This window comes from Nesoenas mayeri (genome assembly GCF_963082525.1).
Source record: "Nesoenas mayeri genome assembly, chromosome: 1".
In the NCBI taxonomy this organism is placed as follows: domain Eukaryota; kingdom Metazoa; phylum Chordata; class Aves; order Columbiformes; family Columbidae; genus Nesoenas; species Nesoenas mayeri.
The window spans coordinates 134,687,063-134,708,808 of NC_137541.1; the positions used below are offsets into that span (position 1 = coordinate 134,687,063).

The window sequence follows — 21,746 nt, forward strand, 5'->3', positions numbered from 1 at the left end:
GGGATATACAACTGAAGAACAGGGCTATACAGCTTAAAAAAGAGGATATCCATCTAAGGTCAAAAAGAGGAGAATACTGCTCATCAAGCAAAGGAAAGTTAAGGAGAAGACATCACAAGTTTGCCACCATGACCACAAATTCAGCACTCTCTTCATTCACTCCTCTCAGAAAAAAACCTGCTAATAGCATTTCCAGGCCAAGAAAATTCTAAATTACTAGAATTTCTTTTTGATTTCCTCAGTGTTTCACCAACATTACACACTGAAAGATGCACTATATACATAAAGTTGGCACAGCTTACACAGATTTGAACTCATCCAGACCAAGGAACAGAAGAACTTCATTTCTTTGTCATCACAAGAAAAACACCTCAGAAGGCAAAAATATCTGGGTAAAATTCAATCTGATTATCACACTCAACTTCCTACTTTCTTCACAACAGATTTATAATTTTCTCTTTTTGTCTATTTGAGAGTTTGAACTTTAGCTAGAGATAAACTTACATAATTCACCAGTAAACTGTCCTTGACTGTTTGATCCCATATAGCCTACATCGAGAAGGTCACTGGCATTGCGTTGGTGACCTCCTCGCAAGACTTCACCTTTTCTAGGTCCGGTCGATCCTTTAGAAGAAGATGTTCCTGAAGAGCTGTGGCCGCCAGGGGATGGGAAGTTGGGTTTACTATATGGTACGAGTGCCTCTTCTAGAAAAGCAAAACAAAATAAAATAAATACTGCATAAATTCCTATAAACAGGAATAAAGGAGTTATTTTTACATGGACATCATAGTAATTCCTGCCCTCAGATAACTGGTTTTTTTTCCTTTCTTTACAGCATGACAATTTTACCTAAGAAAACACACAGCTCAAGTGTTGTATCTCACAACAAAGAAATCAGCATGAATTTAATCTTCCTTTCATATAAACTCATAAGTTAGTTTGTATTAATTATAAAAAGCCTAGATTCATCATGAAGTAATAGATCATGAATCATAGATACTTTAATAAAAATAGATGCACATACAATTTCCAAAACAATGCAGCTATGATTAGATTTTTGCTTCAAGCCTACATGAATGTGTTTTTTCCCTTTTTTTAGCTTAAATTATGGTAACATTACCTCAATCGATTTAGATAAAGAACTACAATAACAGCTAATTTAATTAGCTTCCAGCAGCTCAGTAATTTCTAATGATGCAAAGTATACTGAAGATTTTTTTAACTGATTGTGAATTACATTGGAAAACATTACATTATACATAATATTAGTAGTTGTAATATTTGGGGTGAATAAATCTTCTTGCAGCTTGTTTCGTGATCCACTATAAGCAAAAGGCTTACTTTTGCTCACTCGGCTTCTTTTATGTGAAGACTTGAAATAATGAATCACTTTTGAGAGCCGAATTAATACCAATAAAGCACAGGACTATATGTCTTGATATAGAACGAAGTAAAACAAGACATCACATCTGATTACAGTTTCCAGTAGATATTGTTGCAATATTCCTAACCTAAAAAGCAAAACAGCAGCACAGACTCAACACTGAAATAGAAGCACTGTTTTATTTCTTTGCTGTGTATGATCCACTTTTGCTGTCTCAGAAGCCGAAGAAAGAGACTTTGCTAAATATAGCTTGAGTCAAGAAAGAATAACTACGTATGCTTAACCTCAAACACAGGAATTGCTCCTTCTGAAATCAGTGGGATATCTCCTGCTTGAGTCTTACATTTTTTTAAAGTGAATCTGAACTGAAAAGGGTTTCTTTGTTTTGCTTTTCCCATTGTCTTCATTCTTAAGCAATCTGATGAGGAGAAACCAACTTTCTTTGACAGAGGGCAGGAACACAGAAGGAAAAGTAGGTGGGCATGGTTGGAAAGAAAGAGGAGATAAAAATGCTTTTATTCACAATCTTGAAACCTTTGCAAAGGCTGCAGCAGAGGCACAATTAACTTACGGAAATGCTAAATGGGAAGAAATTTGTGTGAGAAACCCAGGATTTCATTCTTTGTGCCTACTGGCACAAGTAAGTAGGATATGGGAATTTCCCATGTGATCAGCTATTGAGCAGAACTCATTTTAAGGTAAATCTGTTTCAGAAGAGGGCAGGCAGCTGACTTCTTTCTCTGCCAAAGTATCTCACTCTGGCCTTGCCCAAGGGACCAGAATATTTGCACTGCAGGATGTAATGACATTATCAGTGTTTTGTTCGCTGTCCTTGCTCAAGTATAAAGAAATGCTTAAAAGACATAGTAAAATGGAATTTAACAGCCATAGCCTTCTAAATTATGTTACCTGTTCTTTATATATCAAGCCCTAACAACAGAATCAGATGCAAACCTGGTTTCCAAAGGCTGGCTAAAATATGGAGCAGCTTGCATTAAGGCAGCAATAAACCAAGCAGCATAAATCAGTTTAGCAGAAAGCTGGATACATTTTTAAAGGATGGAAAGAAAAGTCACTAGTATTGCAAAGAGTTTGAAGATGACATATATGGTCAATTGATTTGTTTTTCTAGTTTGTGGACTCAAGATAAGGCCTCCTTCGGGTTCAATGAAATAGTGAAAAAAACCGACCATGAATAAATATAAAGTGCATTATCATTATAGAGCATATGGCGTGTTAAATTATCTATTGTGCCCTCAGAAATAAATGCAATCCATAAAATAAGCAATTGTGACATAAAATAAAAGTGAAGTTTTTCACAACATTCTGGCACATGAAAGACAGTTGTCTCAAGTCCTTAGAATGGGCTCACGTTTATTAAACACTCAAAATAGTGGCCCATGCCCCAGGCCTGCAAAGAATGTGGAAAGGCTTTGCTGACTTCTTTCTCTTTGAAATACTGAGCCTTTACATTGAAGATACAATTTTAGCCTCTATGAAATCAGGATATACGTGTGTAACCATGTTTATATAATCCATAAGATAACCAAAAGGCTTTTAATATTATCAAAACTATTGTCACTTGATCTATCACTACTTTCTTTAGATGGGTAGCTGAGGATGTTTTATTTGATGTGCTGTAACTGTGGTTCCACAATGCAATCATAGCCATGAACTCAGTGATGTTGTTTATATTGAAAGCAAACAGTGGAAACACAGTTCTCAAAATTAGGTATTTTTATTCTATTCAACATCAAACCAAAGGTCTTGCTTTCAAAATTTCACTCACAGCTTGGTAATGTCTGAATAAAGCCCCCTAAGCCGCAAAATAGCTATTTTCTGGAACATGATAGCTAATAATAACTCCTTTTGGAAATATATTGAAAACTGGGACAGAGTAGATTTCCAGAGATTTTTGTCTTTAACAAAAGAAAAGGGAGGAAGAACAACTAATATTATTAAAACCCCCAAATTTAGTCATATAAATAAGCATCAGACACAAGAACAGTCTTTTTTAAATCTACCAGAGAAAAGAATATAGAGCAAGAAAGCTGTAGTGCAAGAAGCTGGGATGAAAAGATAGACAGATATAAAGCCCTGGCCCACATTGTGCACAAAATGTATGAACCCTCCCACCAGGGTAAAACCGTAATATCTCCGAGAGGAATCCTTTGTCATGCATAAAGGATATGCAATTTCTCTGGTCATCCTGAATTTGACAAGAACAAGATACCTGTAGTCACTCAAGCCCTAAATTCAATGCTTGTGTCATGCTTGACACTGGAAGTGTCAAGATCAAGTTGTTTTTGTTAAGGACAGATAGATGCAAGTCCTGCAGGGTGGGAATCTGACTACTGTATATACCCTCTTTATCACAGAGAAACTGACAACTTCTATTTGCACACTTATGAAGCAAAGGAAAGGAAGGGGAGTTCTTGCTAACCAGGTCAGAGAAGCATCCTTAATAATAATTTACAAATAAATGAGATGTATGAAGTATATTTAGGCTATTTTCTATGTGTTTGTACATCTTGTACACAAGGTAATTAAAATTGCCATTTCACCAAGTAGCATGAATTTCACACACTATTTTTAAACTGTGACTTCACATCATCATTTCACAACATGAACAACCACTCAGTTATTTATGCAGCTGAGAGATTAAGGCATTTTCAGGGTATCATTATTGTTATATTTTAAAATACCCAATGTATTTAAAATATTTGCATTTTAAATATGGCTAGCAATATTTCCCAGGACTTTATTCAGTACATTCTGCCTCCATTACAGGTTTGCCTGCATACTACTATTTTTTTCTCAGAATATCATTGATGTTAGCATGCTATATTAACAAGGAGCATTAATAATAGAATAAAATCAAGAAAAATATGGATAATTTGAGTAACACTAGTGTCACTCTGGAAACTACACACATACTTGAAGAAACAGTGTACCCCTATAGAAAGCGTAGAGTATTTCTTTTTTTAATCTTCTTAATTATTCTCTTATGTCACTCTAATCAGCACTGGGATGATGTGATTAGTGAGTTAAACCACTAGTAAGGGGACATGAAACAGCAGCTTTTACTTGAAGTCAGGCTAAGAGAAGGAATCTGCAAATATTGTAGAAGTACAAGTCCAGCTCAGCATCTCCTCCTGAATATATTTTTACAGACTTGAAATCCATTTAGGAGATAAAGTCAGCACTTGGCAATGAGCAGGTCCTGTATAAAGGTGAGAACCTGTGCTGTCATCTTGCTGGGCCTAAGAGATGAATGTTACTTTGTCATACCCTTGAATAAGCAGAAGACGGGGTTATAGATACAGCTGGAAAGAATGTCAGTAGCTCAGAAGGATCAGCCTGTTTGTAGACATGCAAAAACCACTGCTGCCAGTTTAGAAGCAGGTTTAAAGAACAAGAAAATGTGGCCCTATATGTACAAATAAATAACATCTAACTGAAAAGCCTCCAAAAAATGGTGTCTCCTTCCCTGTCTGCCTGAAACTGCTCTTGTTTTTTCCACTGCTATGCTTGACAACATTATTAATGCCAAAACACCGTAAAGAATACACCGAGTTAGGTGCTAATGGGATTTCATTGTTGCAGGAAGGAAAGTACATGGATCACAAGCTCTCATTTCACTTTGCCTTTTCTTATTTTCCAGCCTGGGCCTCGGCAGCACAGGCACAGAGGGGCGTGAGGTGACCCTAGCGTCCTGCCAGGTACAGAAACCCTCAGCTAGGAAGCGTCAAGAAGCCGCTTGCATCGCCTCGGCTGGTGCAGCCCCCACGCACCTGATCCGAAGGCTTGTTTGTGTTGGGCTTTCCTGAAATCCTCTTGGCGATCTGTAGAGCTTATCCACTCCTGGGTTTGCCGCTGCCACTCTAGTGACGTCCTAGCTTGCCGGTCCAGGGAGCTCTTTGTTTCATCTACGTTCGGTGCATGCTGCCTCTCAAGAGAGCTTCCTTTCCTCTCTGCCGAGCCTCCGCGCTGGCCGGGGACTATTTGCTGCCTTAAACCCTGACCAGGGGGCGGGTCGGGTGGTGGTGGAAGATCTAAAAAATGTGAATAAGATTTAGATGAACTAATTTTTTTAGTTGAAACAGAAGGTCTGTTTGATGCTGAAAAGAAAAGTCTCTTGCAAACGCCACGAATCACTTCATTTGCTGATTTTAAAAGGAGGAAATGTCATGTTAATCAGAAATGTGTTTTTACCTTCTGTTAGTTTTTTTATTCAGGTTACTGTGTTGCTAGCTCTCTTTAATGTCCATAAAAATCAATAGTCTCTGAGCCCTGAATTACATTCCTAAGCATGGGATTTATTCTCTGTGGGGAATACTCCGGCTGGCCCTTTCAGAACCAGCAAACAATTAAGAAAAACTGATCTGTGCAGGTTGACAATTTCCTCTCATCATATTGAGATGTGCTTCATCACCCCATGTTAGGGCTTCACTTTCAGCTGGAGTTTCAAACTCAAAAATCTAAATATGGAACTCTATCAAGATGAATCAAATTCCACAAAAATGTTGGGAAAAAAATATTTGCAAAACCTACTTTCATTGAAAAAGCATCAACAAATCTGTGAAAAATCCATATTTAAATGGAACCACCAAACAATGGGTGAATATTTTATTCAAGTAGTATTTGAAAGCTCAGCCAAGATACAGAGACTTCACATTCAAGAGGATAGCCACTCTTAAGCTTAGCAGTCTTGCAAATATAACTCATCAAAATACAACTTCAGCTGAACACTGAAAGACACTTGCCAGGTCTCTAACAATTCCTGTCCTTTTCAAGTTTATCACTTGGACTACCTAGATGCTTATAGAACTGAAGATCGAGCTTCTAATCGCATTTGTGAAGGCAAAACTACATTTTGTTTATTGGTTCTTGACTCAAGGTAATTATAGACTCTGGATAATTATCATTCTAAATGTAAGATTTTCATGTTAACTATGATAGACTTATAACAGTCCAGAAAACCCTCAGATTACTTAAGGAAAAAAAAATCAGAAAAGGGAAGTACCTTTAAATGAAAACTCTCGCATATTGGATACCCATTTTTTACATAGAACATTTGTTGATAATTTAGGCTATACATAGCCAAATCAAATCTGTGCAGCACCACCACCAGCTTCACTTAATCTATATTAGTTTACATTACATATAGGTCTGTCCTGCTTTCTAGTTTTACGTTTGTCAAGGAATTGAACCTGGCTCAATTACAGACATTGAAAAGCAAACCTCTGCTTTGCCCACAGGAAAGTGATGTTTATAACTCTAGCAAAACTGAAATTCATTTTATAAGTTGGTGAGGAGGCCTTTGGAGACTTTGAAGTCTATAATCTGGCTTTATATAATGCTCCACAGACTTTTTTTCATGTCCTTGCTGTTAGAGGTGATAGTTATACCTCATGTAATGGGCAGAAATACTTCCAGAGTTGCTGAGATACCATCCCAGCCAACATCGTCTTTTACAGATAAACAAGGATGTGTGGGTTATTTGTGTCTACATGGGAAAGAAGTTGTATCTGATGTTCCTTCCATACCTTTGTTCACAGCTGAAGTGCTATAGCCCAGATTAAGATATCTATCTTCTGGCTGAAACAGCCTCCTAGTAATCTGTCAGTGAGTCTGGTGTATGCTTTATGTTCAGCACTAATTTATCTGAGAAATTTTTAGTTATGAATATAGATGTGACCTTTCATGACAATGACTATACTTGAGTTACTGTGTGTGGAAGCAGGAGGGTATGGGAGCTTGCCAATGTTAAAATTGCTTTATAGTGTTGGCTTCCAAAACGGCATTTCTTATAATTGATTTTATTGCGATCATAACCAGTTAATGTACAGAACCACAACACTGGCATCTGCTTATGCAATCTGAAATAGAGGTTACTGAAGTTGTGATTTATAAGCACTTTATGGAGATGCATTGAATCCAATAAACAGACTCATAACATGACATCTGACAATGCAATTTTCCAAGATAAAATATTTACCATTCAATATAAACAAAATTTTTAAGTAGCATCATAGCAAAAAAAAACCTGTTAAAAATATTGCAGTACTAAACTTCTTAACATTCAGTGCCCTTCTACAGAAATTTATATCTAATACTTGTTATTAATTAGATACTGAGAATAAAAGTAGCTTTTGTACTTAAACCATACTGCATGTTCTAGAGTTAGCTGCAGCTCCTGGAATTACTGTAGACTTATGCTGCTGATCTACTGTTAACCTGATTCTTGCTTTTATTCACCCACAAAATGGGCTTGATGATTGCCTTATGCATAGAAGTGAAATGAAAAACCCTATTTGTAAAGTTCATTGCCTGTTTTAGAGCAGTGAATGAGTTGAAATAAAAAATAAAATTTATCTTCTAATGAACCTTCACACAATTCCAGAAGAATTACAGGTACTACAGAATTAATGTAAAAGCCGACTCCAGCCTGAGTACAGACCTTCTGAATTGTGTTAGCTGTGTCTGAGACGATCTGAAAGAACAGTTACCTATCTTTCCGTTTTAATAACAGAAGCTGGAAGTGAGCTTCATTTGGAAATGTGGCTTTTTATTTCCTCTACAACTGAAATCCAGTAGTGTAAATATTCTGACTTAGGTAAATTACTAAATATGCTCAGTTATCTTGCCTGGTCATACATAAAGATCCTGTATCTCTGGAGTAATGAGTTTCTTTCTCCAGTGTCACAGAGAAGAGTCTCTCCTCTCCCTTCCCAAAGACGTCTATATGTGACTGTGCACATCTCCACACATACTTGTGAGTGTGCACATAAATAATGGTTAGTGGTTGGCATTTTGATTACTAGTTAATGGGTAACAGAGACCAGATGAGTTAGTAGCCTCAGTTCTTAACAGGCAGACTTACTACCACATAGAGGCAAGCCAAGTCATTCCCTCATGTCAGTCACTTCAGAGAAGTTTTCAATCTAGAAATTTAGGGACTGCAGCAGGATTTTCAGTGCAGATATCCAGAGTGCTATCACTGATTATCACTGTACCTCCATCTAAATTACATTTATCTTCCAAGTGCCAGGTAAAACACCTGAAAACACACAGTGAGCTAGTCACTTACTAGGCTAGTGCAATGTCATCCAGACTACAACTTGCATCTTCTAATGGCAGGATTATCAAACCTGCAAGGCAATTTATAAGTGCATTGGTGGGAAAGTGATGGTCTTATTGATTTAGTAATGGAGGCATTGTGATTGAGAAGCTGTAGGACATCAGAGTGCCTGATAAGAGGCAGATAGATGTTTGGCCTGAGATTACTCCAGCCCTCCTTCAGAAAGCAGAGCATTGGCCAAATGAATCAGGCACCAGTCAAGCTTTGGCACAGCCTCTCATTATTAACTGGAAAAAAAGCAGCAAATTATAGAACCTACAAGTTTAAGGACATCCCTTTCTATCTGTGCAGTGATTTGTTTTCCTAGGGGTGATAATTACTGTGACATTTAATGAGACTCTGAACCACTTTCTAGCATCAGAAGGTAAGCATCTCCTGTATGGTGATCTACCTTAGTAATAAATGACTTGCAAGACGCGATAGCAAGTCAGTGGTAAAGCTAATAGAAGGCTTAAGATCCAGTTCTCCTTTTAACCCCTAACCATATTTCCCTTCCACCTCCTCTTTGTTTTGTTTTGTTTTGTTTTGTTTTTTAAACATCATGCTCAGCTAAGGAAGAGCTTTTAACTTCATTCATGCAGTTGCCATGCTACCACCTATATGACAGACCCCACTGTTCTGCAGTTCAGGAATATATTGTTTCTAGAAAAACAAATTATTCCTTGAGCACTAGAACTAAAAGTATTTTTTGTTGTTTTTATGGTGGACTCTGAGCTCAGAATGATGCTTTCCTCATTTGAGGGATTCTTAAACTATTCTTCCCCTGTGGATTTGTTGTTGTCTCTGTGGTCTTCTAGGATGCAGAAGTTAAAACCAATTGTATAGCAAGACAGATAAAAAGACTCAATCTAGAGTCAGCATCTAGAGGAATCTGACCTGTGACTGATGAAAATGAAGAAGCAGGCTTTTAGGGGATTTGTGTGAATTGCTGTCAAAAGCATGAAGTTGGACCTTCATGTGCTTACAGAGTCTGACATCTGTGCTATGCGTTAAATATTATAGTTTCTTAGGCTTTTTGCACTGTCCCACATGATTACAGTTAACAAGGAGGAAGTGCTCAGGATGTGGACAGGAATGGGCAGAGAAAGGACATGGAGCTTTCTTGGTCAATGAAAATTTAAAATGACAGATACACAGTATGTGATGAGACTTAAGCACAGGATGCTAGGATTCATCCAACTTGTGAATTTGAAGACAACTGACAAACTAAGTATGTTCTCATATGACAAATCCAAGAGAAAGCAGTTGTAAGGGAATGGACTAAAGACATCTCAAAACCAGAAAAAAATGTTTAGTCACGCATCCCACTGAAATCAGGATGGCCCAGGGCTGAATGGAATGGCCTGGATTAGGGCTCAGATTTGCTGGACCCATCCCAGGTTCTCCTACTTTCCTTTACTACCTGGAGCTTAAGCATAATGGTATTGTCTCCCTTTGTAAAGTTTACTGCAATACTCCACACAAAGCATTCAGTTACAATTTTTAATTTCTGTGTACCAGAGGATCCTAAATTCAGTTTGTTTACATCACACAGGTGGCAACAGCAATCTTTAGCTTCCTTAACTGACAAACATTCTTTTGCAAATTTAAATCTGACTCAGAATTGCCCTTACATGTTAATGACTCATATTCATGAGAGCTGAAGTGGAAAAACTGTGCAATTTGTGTGTGTTTGTTCCTGTGGTGAGGATGGGAAAGGATATTCTATTACTCCAGACCGTTAACAATTTTTGGACCATATAGTAAGCATTTTAACTAGGTTTACAACAGACAAGCATTAGGCTAAAAAGACTGAAAGCTGTTATAGTTACTGCTCTACCCTGAGAACTGGATTATTGAAGGGAATAGTATACCATTGGTATTCTGACTCAAATTTATGAAACTCCAATATGAATACTATTTAATGAAGAATAAATAAAAGACAATAGAAGACTCCTCTTTTAAAATAAATCTTAAAATCGGATCTCTTTCACTCATTTAAAACAATGCCAGATTTTATGATAGAGGCACTCCCTGTGGAGTCACACTTCCATCTGTTTCATGACTTGAACTGGATTCCCATTAATTTTCTGGTACCCACTTCATTGTTAAACATTCCTATAGCAATAGTACTCAAAACCAGAAGGATTAAGATCCTGCCATACTGAATGCACTATAATATCTCATGTACACAGAATTTGTGACCCAAAAGGCTCATAGTTCAGGGTGACAGGATATGCCATGCAGAAGGGTTGACAATGTATGCACAGAAAGAGTATTGCCTGTACCACAATTTCCAGTAACTATTCTCACAGACACATCTATTTAATGGATCTTTGTAGCAAGGAGGTCTCTGGAATATATCCAGAAGAGGAGGGCATTAATGCTTAAACAAATTCAGATCCAGATGAGTGGAATTTGAGCTACTTTAAGCTGTTTCCCCAAATAATATGTTAGCAAGGATGAACCATAGAGCATGAGACGTAATGATAACCCCTTTGGTGAAGACTTGTACTTCTGGAATGTGTTCTCCACCCTTGTGGTCTGACAAACAAGGAATCTGTCAGAACATACTACAAAATAGTATCTGTACACCTGATAACATGAGTGACAGGAGAGCTCTGGTCATTTTAGTGGCCGCAGTCCACATTGCAAGCTGTTATATGTACCTAGAGTAATAAATAGCACATTATAAATAAACCAAACTAAAAATACTCCCTATGAAATATATTTATTACGTTACCTGTCCAAAGAAGATACTGAAGGGAGTTAGACTTGATGACCCTTATGGGTCCCTTCCAACTCCAGTTATTCTATGATTCTCAAGTAATTTTTACTAGAATAAGGAGGATATTTTTACTAAAATCTAAAGTATTTTTTTTTTTTTTAAATTATTATTTTTACACCTTCCCATACACTGGAAGATTTGTCAAGGTGTACTTAAGATTGGGCAATACCCTCACTGACATCACACCCATTCCAGTGGTCCAGATAGTGTTACAAGAGTCACTGAGGCCGGTGAGACAGTCTAGCTCTCAGAATTGCCCTGCTTTGAACACTGAAAGAGAGGTCAGCATGAGGAAAGTGATCACATCCCCATCTGCATGGCATTACAGACATTCTTAGTGGTTCCTTTAATACTGTTTTTCCATTTCCATTCACTTTTACCTGCTTCTCATCTCTAATCATTTCAACATCTAGGGACCAGGCCAGAGATCATAAGAAATGAGAGGGAGGTATCCAGTCCTCCTCAGAGAGTAACAAGTAGCAATTGCATCTTTTGTCAAAGCCAAGAGGGAGCAGACAAAGATAATGCAAGACTGAGCTGATCTGAGTCATTATAAGAGCAGAATTTCCAGATGGGAAGCAGTGGTCATAGAGAAGTGAAGATGTTAAAGAGGGAAACAAAGTCACCGAGGTCACTGGATGTCAGGAATGAAGCAGCACGGACAAGACACGAGGCAGAATAATGGGAAAAAAAAATAAAAATAAAAATAAAAAAAGCATGGTACGTATTGTTATAGCTGTTAGGTGGCTGTCAAAAACAGCATAAACCAAACAGGGCATCGTAGGACTGGCCTTATGCTTAGGAATTCACAGCATGCTGCTACTGCTGCTGGCAGCTATTTTCATTTAATGTTAAATTAACCACAGGTCATTTTCTCATGTGAACCCATGTGCAACGCAGTCCTTTTTTGGTAAGATTTATATAGGGATCTGAGGAAATCTATGAGATCCTAATATGTTTAGAGCTGAAGTGAAGAAAGGCTCCTTGAAGACTCCCTTAACTGAGCTCCATACTGCTAGCATTGCAATATTGCTCACATGGCAACCTGGGGACCCCACTTCAACAAACAAATAATTCACTTTAAAGTATATTCCTTAAAAGATTGCTCCACGTTCTCCCACTCTGCACACCTGCTTGTTCCCGGTTTTCGTCAGGGACTTCACTTCAACACTTACCATCTGTAATTCCCTCCCTACGATGAGGCAAGGGGGGTTGGTCCAACCGTCCTCCCTTGTGTTTTTTAGTGGGCCTCGGCCTCTGACTCTGATTGACAGCTGCACTGGTGTTGCTGTCAGTGGAAAAAGGACTGGTCGGCCGAGGTCTCTGAGAGGAAGGGTATGCTTTGCCTATAAAAAAAAGAGAGAGAAACCAGATGAAAAAATGTTATTGCCTTGAAATGGGCTGTTCTATTAATGTCTGTTTCAAAATATTAAATCTGGTCTAACTCTCAGAGGCAAGCAAGTGTCCCCTTGAGGAACACACGGATGACAACTGCTTTAAGACACACCACAAGCGAAGTGAGAAACTTGGCATTCTTTTGTCTTTAACTTTGTAATTAAAATCATTCCATCTGTTGTGATAAAACTACTGTATGCCATGTAACTCCTACCTGCTCTGTGTGCTGAACAGATGTGTCATAACAAGTCCTCGGCCTTGAGCAGGGAAGGAAAACAGCTCTGCAATTATACCAAATTTATCTCCTCCTGCCTTTCACCTTCATGTTTGCTGAGCCAGATTCTCATTTTAGGGGCTCCTATATGCATTGTATATCTGGAGTAATTCCAGTGAGATAAACATAACTGATTTTGAAAGCTATGTAGCACTGTAGGTTTGTATACTTTAGGGCTATCTTTTCTCAAGAAATAAAAATGGGGGTATATTTAAACACCAACATTTTCCCATTCATTTTCAGTATTTTTATATGTTAAAAATAATGTATTTTGACTGAATTTATTGCTCAGATATTTTTACATATATAGGTTAATCAAGCTACATGGTTTCTCTTAAAAAAACAATCTTTGATCCTGTTCTACGGAGCAGATCATTAAAAGCATCACTGCATGAACCATAGGAGCACAGTTCATTTACTACACTCACTTCCTCTTATTTTGATATTTTTATTCAGTTATTTAAGCTTATTGTTTAATAGTAACTGATGAAAACTAAAGATCATAATCTTTTACTTGTTTTTTTTCCTCTGTATGTCATTCTTGCCAAGTATCTTGGGGATGTTAACACTTTGTTGTTTGTTTAAAACTGGTACTTAAAATTCTTACTTGTTTTAACTCTATCTGCATTGGAGAATGTATAAGCCTGTTGATGGAAAGTGGCAAAATGTTTGTTTATTTTTTCTGGTCAACTGACCCCAAAATAATAAGGAGCTTTTTTATTTTCTGGTTAACTTAGACCAGGATATACCCTGCGGTGAGTTATGTTTTCTAGTAAAATTTTTGAACAGATTCACTTACTTCTGGCATGCCATCACATACAACCTGATCTATATAAGCCTAATGAAGAGTAATATGCTGCCCACTACGCCATTTGAAATAGTGCAAAAGGAGGGCAAAGTGAAAAAAGCAGCCATAATCTAACACATTGTTTCACATTAATGCATAGACATTTAGAACAATGTCTCGGTATTTGACTTCATGTATTTTCTGACTGCTTCAGGCTTGCTCTTCTACTTTCTGACTGCTGTGCACCCTGAGGAGGACGCTGCTCTTAGGCAGGATTGTCTCCCAGCTGCATGTCACTGTCAGCTGTCAGAGGCTGCCAGTTTGAGCCCCTCATGTCGACATTCCCTGGCTCTCCTCTACTGAAATAAGCCCTATTGAACTTAACCGGTATGAAAAGCATACCTTTGCTAACCTGGCTCATTTTAACTGAAATGGGTTACAGAACACCCACCCAAGCAGCTAATTCTGGAAATGGTATTTTGGGGAAACATTAACCTCTATAGCTGGCACAGCTGCAGCCAAACAAAGACAAGTGATCAAGCCCTCGTTTCAAAGAGAAAGATAAAACAGCAGATGAACACAGACAAAATATTTAATTTTTTGTTAAAAAGATTTTAAAAATACCACTAATGCAAAGAAATTCAGATATGAGTCTGAAATTCCATCCTAGCTCACAGCACATTGCACAGAAGTTTTGCAAAAATAAACTCTTAACATGCAAGTGCAACTAGTGAGTGCAGGATGAAGATTCTTCACGCTTACTCTTGACTAAAGAAACGTGATTATTTATTCAGATTCGAAAAAACCAAACCAAACCAAACCAAACCAAAACACACCAAGCATTCTATCTTTTATCCCTCCATGAAAATGAGGGTAAGTAAATAGCACTGACCTAAATCAGACCTGGGGCAAACACAAATGATGTGCAGGCTCCCAAAACACATTTTTCAATGCACCTAATATCTGATTACAGCAACTTGTATTTGTATGCAGCCCTTCCAGTAAGAACTGCTGAGCAGTGTCAGACTCTCTGCAGTAGATTTACTGTGTGTAAGTGGAGACAAGGATGAATCCACTAACTCTTGATTTAATTTCTCAAGGGTGTTAAAGAGGAAAACTGCTTGGTACACCACATGATGGCTTCTGGAAACTGGAATCAAAGTGTCTGGCAGGAGAGACACCTTGTGCCTGGATTTACCAGCACCTCTTCTGCTTGGCAATCACACACACCCACGTGTGGCTATCAAATTTAACTTCTTGCTGTCGATGAGAATATTTCACAGTTGTTCTCATGAGGTGAAAACAAGTGTCCAGACTGCAAAGGAGTAAAGAGTCAGGACCTTCAGATTCCCTCCAGAGCCATGAACAGAAATAATTCTGCTGCTTCTCCACTACAAAACACCATTGTGCACTCTGAGGAGGTTGCTGTGGAGCAGCAGATCCATAACAGACATGTCTGATCGATCCCTGCTACCCTGGGATGTATCATATCATAATGGAACTGCAGTAAGCACTGGGGAGTTATTTCCATTTGCTGAGGTTTTTGTGAGGAAAAGAGGGGAGGGCTGTTTGTTTACGTGTGGGTTTATTTTATTTCAGTTTTGCCTGCTGAATCATTGGGAGTAAGAAGGTAAAATCATAAAGTCTCTACCACAACTGCTGGATACTTTGTTGTACCCTAAACTCAAATAGTCTGTACAAGGAATTGCGACTCAGTACTCAGCTTAAGTGCATTTGTGACCTAATTAAACTAGGAAAATGTAACTATTGACATAACATAAATATAATATATTGATATAACTAGAGGGCTTTCATCCTTTCCTTGTACTTTCTATTTACAAAGCTACAATAAGAAATCATGTCTATTTAAAGGCATCTACATGTTTTGGTGTCCATTATGTATGTGTTTGTGGCCAACTGTACTTATCAATGGCCTGATACAAGTGACATTAACTTTTGCTGAATCTTGGCATTAGCTTTTACTGAGGCCAAGAACAACACTGAAAAAAAAAAAGTTGGGAAGGATTGCTCCTTACATTCAAGACTGTTCTGGCGACTCTTCCAACAAAAAAGTAGATTTTAAATGATAGTTTGGTCAAATTTGCCCGTAGTAGATGAGTAAGTGTCTACATCAGTTTTGTTTTCTTTTGCTTTTTCTTTTTTTAGGTGACAAGACAAATTCACTCAATGTTCCACTAAGTGCAAGAAGCAAGTGAGGGCTTTCACTACTTTTAATGGTGAAATAACTTTTAAGGATGATTGTTTCTGATTAAAGTTAATGGCAAAAGTCTCAGTGATATGATAAAAGCTGTAGCTGTTCACTCTATAGTTTACTGGTGACATAAGATTTTGCCATCAATTCTATTTTTCATTCCTAATGTTCCTAAAAGGCAGTGTTCACCATGAAACCACTGCAAGCAAAAAACCTGCAGTTTTCAGCCCTAACACGTGGAGACATCTCTCATAAATGCACATATTCTACCGAAGGAAAGACTTCATACCAGACTAACTAAATGATAGGAACATTATGGGATCTGTTGACATGAATCAGCTGAGAAAGCACAATAAAAATATGACCCAAGATCATACTTTGTTATCGGATTTGTGGATTTAAATAACTAGTTATTTTTGCCCTTTTGATAAGACTAAGCAAATGCAAATACATTCTCATTTCCAGAATATTTATAAATCATTTTAATCCATCTTTTTTAGCTAGAAATAAAACATACCAAAATTTAAAAATAGGAACTAAATTATGCTTACTTGTCATTAATTCATTTTAAATGATGGGCTGTTTTCAAAAGCAATAGTCACTTTACCTTTGTTACATTTAACTTGGCAAATTCTGTTGGCATAATTAAATTTCATCAAAATAAATTAACTTATTGAATTAAGTATATTTAAAATCAGGTATTAACAAGGCTTTTAAACAGTTTGCATTGTTAACAATAAAAGCACACCAATTCACCCCATGCTTAGAAAAACTTCAGAGAAAAATACACTTTTGCAAGGAGATGCAACAGAAGAGCAGAGATGGAGATAATAGTTTAAACATGAGGTTCATCGTTGGAAATGTCAATGATTGTGAGGAAATTTTGCAAAAAAAAGAAATCATCAAAGACTGCATGACATAATTAGTGATCTCTTCACTGGAATATTAAACAGAGCACATGTCAGTAAATCCATAGCAGAGTCAGCACAGAGGGAAACTGCAGCAGACTGAAGGTGCAGATTAAAAGCTTGTGCTATTCACTACTTCAAATCATTAAAAATGAAACACAATGCAAAGCTTCATTTGAAGTATACTGATAAAAGTATCCCCATCCACCTTATTCCATGCATGTTAGACAAGTGTGAGACGCAGATTCACTCTAGAGAAGAATAGGCAGACAACCCCCTTCATGCAGAAAGCATCAACTTTGAGTCTACAAACCTGTTCTTGTCAGGCTGGTTCCATCCAGCCTAAAACCAGCTTTATCTGCTGCTGCAACCAGTGCTTGTGCAAAACTGCCGCTGGTAAAGATCGAGTCATCTGAGGAGCTACCTACACTAGATCTATGACTAGAAAAGTTACGGTCCTCATCAGACGCAGAACCCCATCCATTTACCATTGAACCTAAAAACAAATGTAGGGGTCTAGTGAGTTGTGCACATTTGATATTTTTTTTTCCATCTAAAGCTTAAAGACCCATTTAATATGTCCTTTCTCAACAGGAAACCCAACATTCATTTGACAGAGCTTGGTACAAAAGAGCAGTATGCATCTAAAGCTTAAAGACCCACACAATACGTCCTTTCACAACAAGAAACCCAAACTTTATCTGTAAGAGCTTGGTATAAAAGAGCAATATCAAAGCAAAGTGGGATCTCATTCATAGATTGCTCCATGTTGCTTTAAGCCTGTAAATAAAATGATACATATTCTCTAGAAATGTGAAGGCTTAATAACAAATTAATTTGGAAGAAAGTTAGGTTTGAAATGAATGTGGGTTTTTTGTTTGTTTGATTGGTTTTTTTTGGGGGGTGTTGTTTGTTTTGTTTTTTGCTGTTGTTTGTTTGCTTGTTTTTTGTTTGTTGTGGGGTTTTTTGTACTTTGTTTTGTTTTCTTTAATTATTATTTGATTTATTATAAATCAGTACCTAGTCTGATATTTGCAAAACAAACTCTTAATTTAGGAAAGCACAAGTGTAAGTCTCAGTAGATATGGCTAAAGCCAGACATGACTTCAAGAGCTATCCTGAAGAAGACTGGCATTATTTCATTTTCTCAATAACACCTTAAAATAGATGAGCAATATCAATGGCCTGAAGATAGCTGAGCTATATTAGTTCATTCTAGTGGATTAACTTTTATTTTTTAAAAGGTTGGAAATAATTAACATTAAAGATTAGAGCAAATGTGTACTCTAGTACTTAGTCAGTCACTAAGCCAATGCTGGCCTCATGGTACCTTCTAGCTATGGGCTGCCACCACTGCAGGAAAGTGAAAATAACATCATAAAAATGCAGTCAGAAAACCAGATACCAGAAAAAGCACATGAAATACAAAAAAATGACAAAACTGAAAAGTAAAGGGCAAAAGAGGGAAAGTAGGATTAATCTGATTTGCTCTTCATTTGTATTTTATTTTTACCAGCTACCCAATGTGGCTGTACAATATACAGGGTGTCTCAAAAAGATGAATCAAATTTCATGATGGTAACATGTTACCAATACATAAAAATTTAGAAATGGTCTAATGAGTTAGCAAGTTTTAGCAACCTTTTTATAAATGCTCTATGTGCCCTCCACCTTCTGTATGGACAACACCGAGACGATAGTAGAATTCTTCCCAAACACCTCTCAGTTGGGTCCATCTTTTTGAAACAACCTGTATTTTCAGAAGCTAGCACTCAGTTCAGATTTTTTCTTCAAAGTTATGGAATCCTGTTTCCTTTTTGGCTTCAGATGAAGTTGATGGTGTTCTTCTAAAATTCATGGGTAAATGTCACAGGGTAATTCTACACTGTGCAGTAGAGCAGGAGGCAAAGGAAACTGGGCTAGCACCAAGTACCAAGCTTTGCTCCAGGTACAGGGCAGCCATCCTAATTAGTTATCAAGTCCACCTGAGGTGCAGAGCTACCAGACTGCTTTTGGGACCTGAGCTGATGTATGGCATTGTATGGTGCTGTGTAGACATAGCAAATTGTTCTGAAATATCTTGAAATACCTGAAATGTGCTTTTTAAAAACAGTGGCATGCATATGTTGATTAAAAAAAAAAGCCCAGTGAACCCATATGAATCTGAGGAGAAATGGTTTTCAGAGATACGAAGATACCTGTGGAGAGATACATCATGGCCCTGACTTAACAATTCAGTTAGTACAGCTGAACGTATGTTAATGTATGTAAGACGTGTAGCAGTGTAAGTCATGTTCTTTAAAGCCTTTTTTTCTAATCCATGTCCAAGAAAGTATTATTGTGTTCAAAATTGTTAACTAGTAAATCAATAATGATCTGCTTATTAGTAGTGAATCGATAGGCTAATTAACTAACAGTGCTGTCAAATATTAAAAATATCCTGCAAAAATAAGTCATGAGTACAATAAACAAATACTGGAATTTAGTCAATAGCACACTGCACCACAAAGCGCAAGAACAATGGATTATTCTATGATGCTGCAGTGACCAAACCTTTTAATGTCAGCCAAGTGGCAGGCTATAATAACAGAAGTCCATGCACTCCTAAGATACTGAAGAGGTTTGTGGAGGTCTGACAGGCAGAAAGTGCATTAAGTGCAACAGAGAGTGACAGAGTTGGATTCTGCTTGCCAAGAGCACACATAAAATTGTTATTTTCCAAACAGACTAGACATGATGCAGACAGATGTAAAGAAACCTAGATAACAGCAAGGGAAGGCTAAAACTGAATTTTGTCTGAGAAGACAGTTTCTGAACTAACAATCAAAGTGCAATAGGACATCATAGAGAATGGAGAGTAAAAAGGCTAAGCAACAGTTATTGATGATGAATGAAAAGAGATACTACAGATGAAACACTTGAGGAAGATGTAAGAAAATGGAATGCTATAGCTTAGGATATTTTCAAACAATCGCTTATCGACATATTCTGCAAAATATGTAAGCACAAGCTGAAACATAATAACATGACTAGACCTACAGATATCAAAGGATGATACTCTGGTGCTAAAAATTTACCATGTATCAGGGCCCAAGGGTTTTGTGTGATACATTCTACTTTCTACATAGAGACACATAAAAACACATACTGCATAGAATTGGTATGGCTTTCAGTATAATAGGCACAAGACTATGGATATTTTAAAGGAACTTAGTTTTGAATTTCCTTTTACTCACATTGCTTTGTCCATTTGCTATCCTGTCACTCAGCTGTTACACAACATAGAACATGCATGATAATTTGGATGGGATTCTTTCAGGGTATGTCTAGGAACAGTTGCTATTTTTCATATACTCTTTGAAGGGTTGGACAGAAGCTCATCCAGTCCAGAAAAATAATACATATTTTAAGTAGGAAATATACTAAAAATCTGCAAAAGCCCATAATGGTCTCTCCAATGTGTGTACATACACCTATCATGCCACACACTCATAGACATGCTAGGTTTTCCTAACAATGGCTAAATTTTAATTATGAGTAGAGTGCTGTAATCAGGCTGCCAATTTTTCAGGCTAACCCTATAGGAAAGTCCTGTTCCTGAACTCTGCATTCCTATGGACAGTAAGTATTAGCAAAGCTAGGAATAGTGCACTCTGCCCATGGACCATTCGCCTTCCCCTCTCCTCCAACAGCTGGGTTAGGAAGGACTGCTTGTCAGGCTGGAAGAAAAGCTCAGTTCTTGTAGGGACATGAGCTTTACTGGAACATCAACACAGCTGACAATTGAAGTAAACAATGACCTGACCTGGAGTACTGCATCCAGTTCTGGAGTCCCCAGCACAACACAGACTTGGACCTGTTGGAGCAGGTCCAGAGGAGGCCACAAAAATCATCAGAGGGATGGAATTCCTCTCCTATGAAGAAAGGCTGAGGGAGTTGGGGTTGTTCAGCCTGGAGGGGAGAAGGCACTGGGGAGACCATACAGCAGCATTTCAATATATATAAAGGGAGCTTATAAAAAAGGTGGAGCCAGGACAAGGGGCAATGGTTTCAAACAAAAAAAGGGTAGGATTAGATTGGATATAAGGAAGAAGTTTTTCACCATGAGGGTGGGGAGGTACTGGAACAGGTTGCTCAGAGAAGCTGTACGTGCTTCACCATTGGAAGTGTTCAAGTGGAGGTTGGATGGGGCTTTAAGTGACCTGGTCTTGTGAAAGATGTCTGTGGCCATGGCAGGGAGTTGGATTAAATGACCTTTAAAGGTCCTTTCCAATTCAAACCATTTTATGATTCAATGATTCTTTGACTATGTCCTTCTCAGGAAAGACAGGCCATCCAGGTGAGGTGATAGAGTTGCTCTTTATGTGAGAGCGCAACTACAATGTATTGAGTACTGGCCAGGGGCAGATGAGGAGCAAGTTGAGAGTCTGTGTGTGAGAATTAAGGGGCAGGCTGGCAAGGGTGATACTGTTTCAGGTGTCTATTACAGGCCACCAGATCAGGGTGAGGAAGCTGAGGCGGGCTTCTACAGACAGCTGAGAGCAGCCTCACAACCACAGGCCCTGGTTCTGGTAGGGGATTTTAACTTCCCAGATGTCTGCTGGAAGGACTACTCAGCCAGCCAGCCACAGTCCAGGAGGTTCCTCCAGTGCATTGACGATAACTTCCTGATGCAAAGGGTGCAGAGGCCGACTAGGAAAGGAGCGCTGCTGGATCTCATCCTCACTAACAAGAAGGGTCTGGTTGAAGCAGTAAAGGTCAAGGGCTGCCTTGGCTGCAGTGACCATGAGATGGTGGAGTTCAGGATTTTGTGTGGCAGGAACAGAATAGCAAGCAGAATTGCAACCCTGGACTTCAGCAGGGCAAACTTTGGC

General features: G+C 38.0%; 1 protein-coding gene across 1 annotated transcript in view; it reads right to left on the reverse strand.

The window, feature by feature from the left end:
- Positions 1-21,746, reverse strand: part of ROBO2 (roundabout guidance receptor 2) — a gene marked incomplete at its 3' end in the record, with an annotated part of 521,961 nt that overhangs the window by 64,737 nt on the left and 435,478 nt on the right. The window contains exons 27-30 of the mRNA XM_080358539.1: positions 17,186-17,368; positions 12,472-12,642; positions 5,180-5,440; positions 505-705 (exon numbers count right to left, since the gene is read on the reverse strand). Of these exons, the coding sequence (XP_080214665.1) occupies positions 505-705; positions 5,180-5,440; positions 12,472-12,642; positions 17,186-17,368 (816 nt within the window). The remainder of the gene's footprint in view (positions 1-504; positions 706-5,179; positions 5,441-12,471; positions 12,643-17,185; positions 17,369-21,746) is intronic.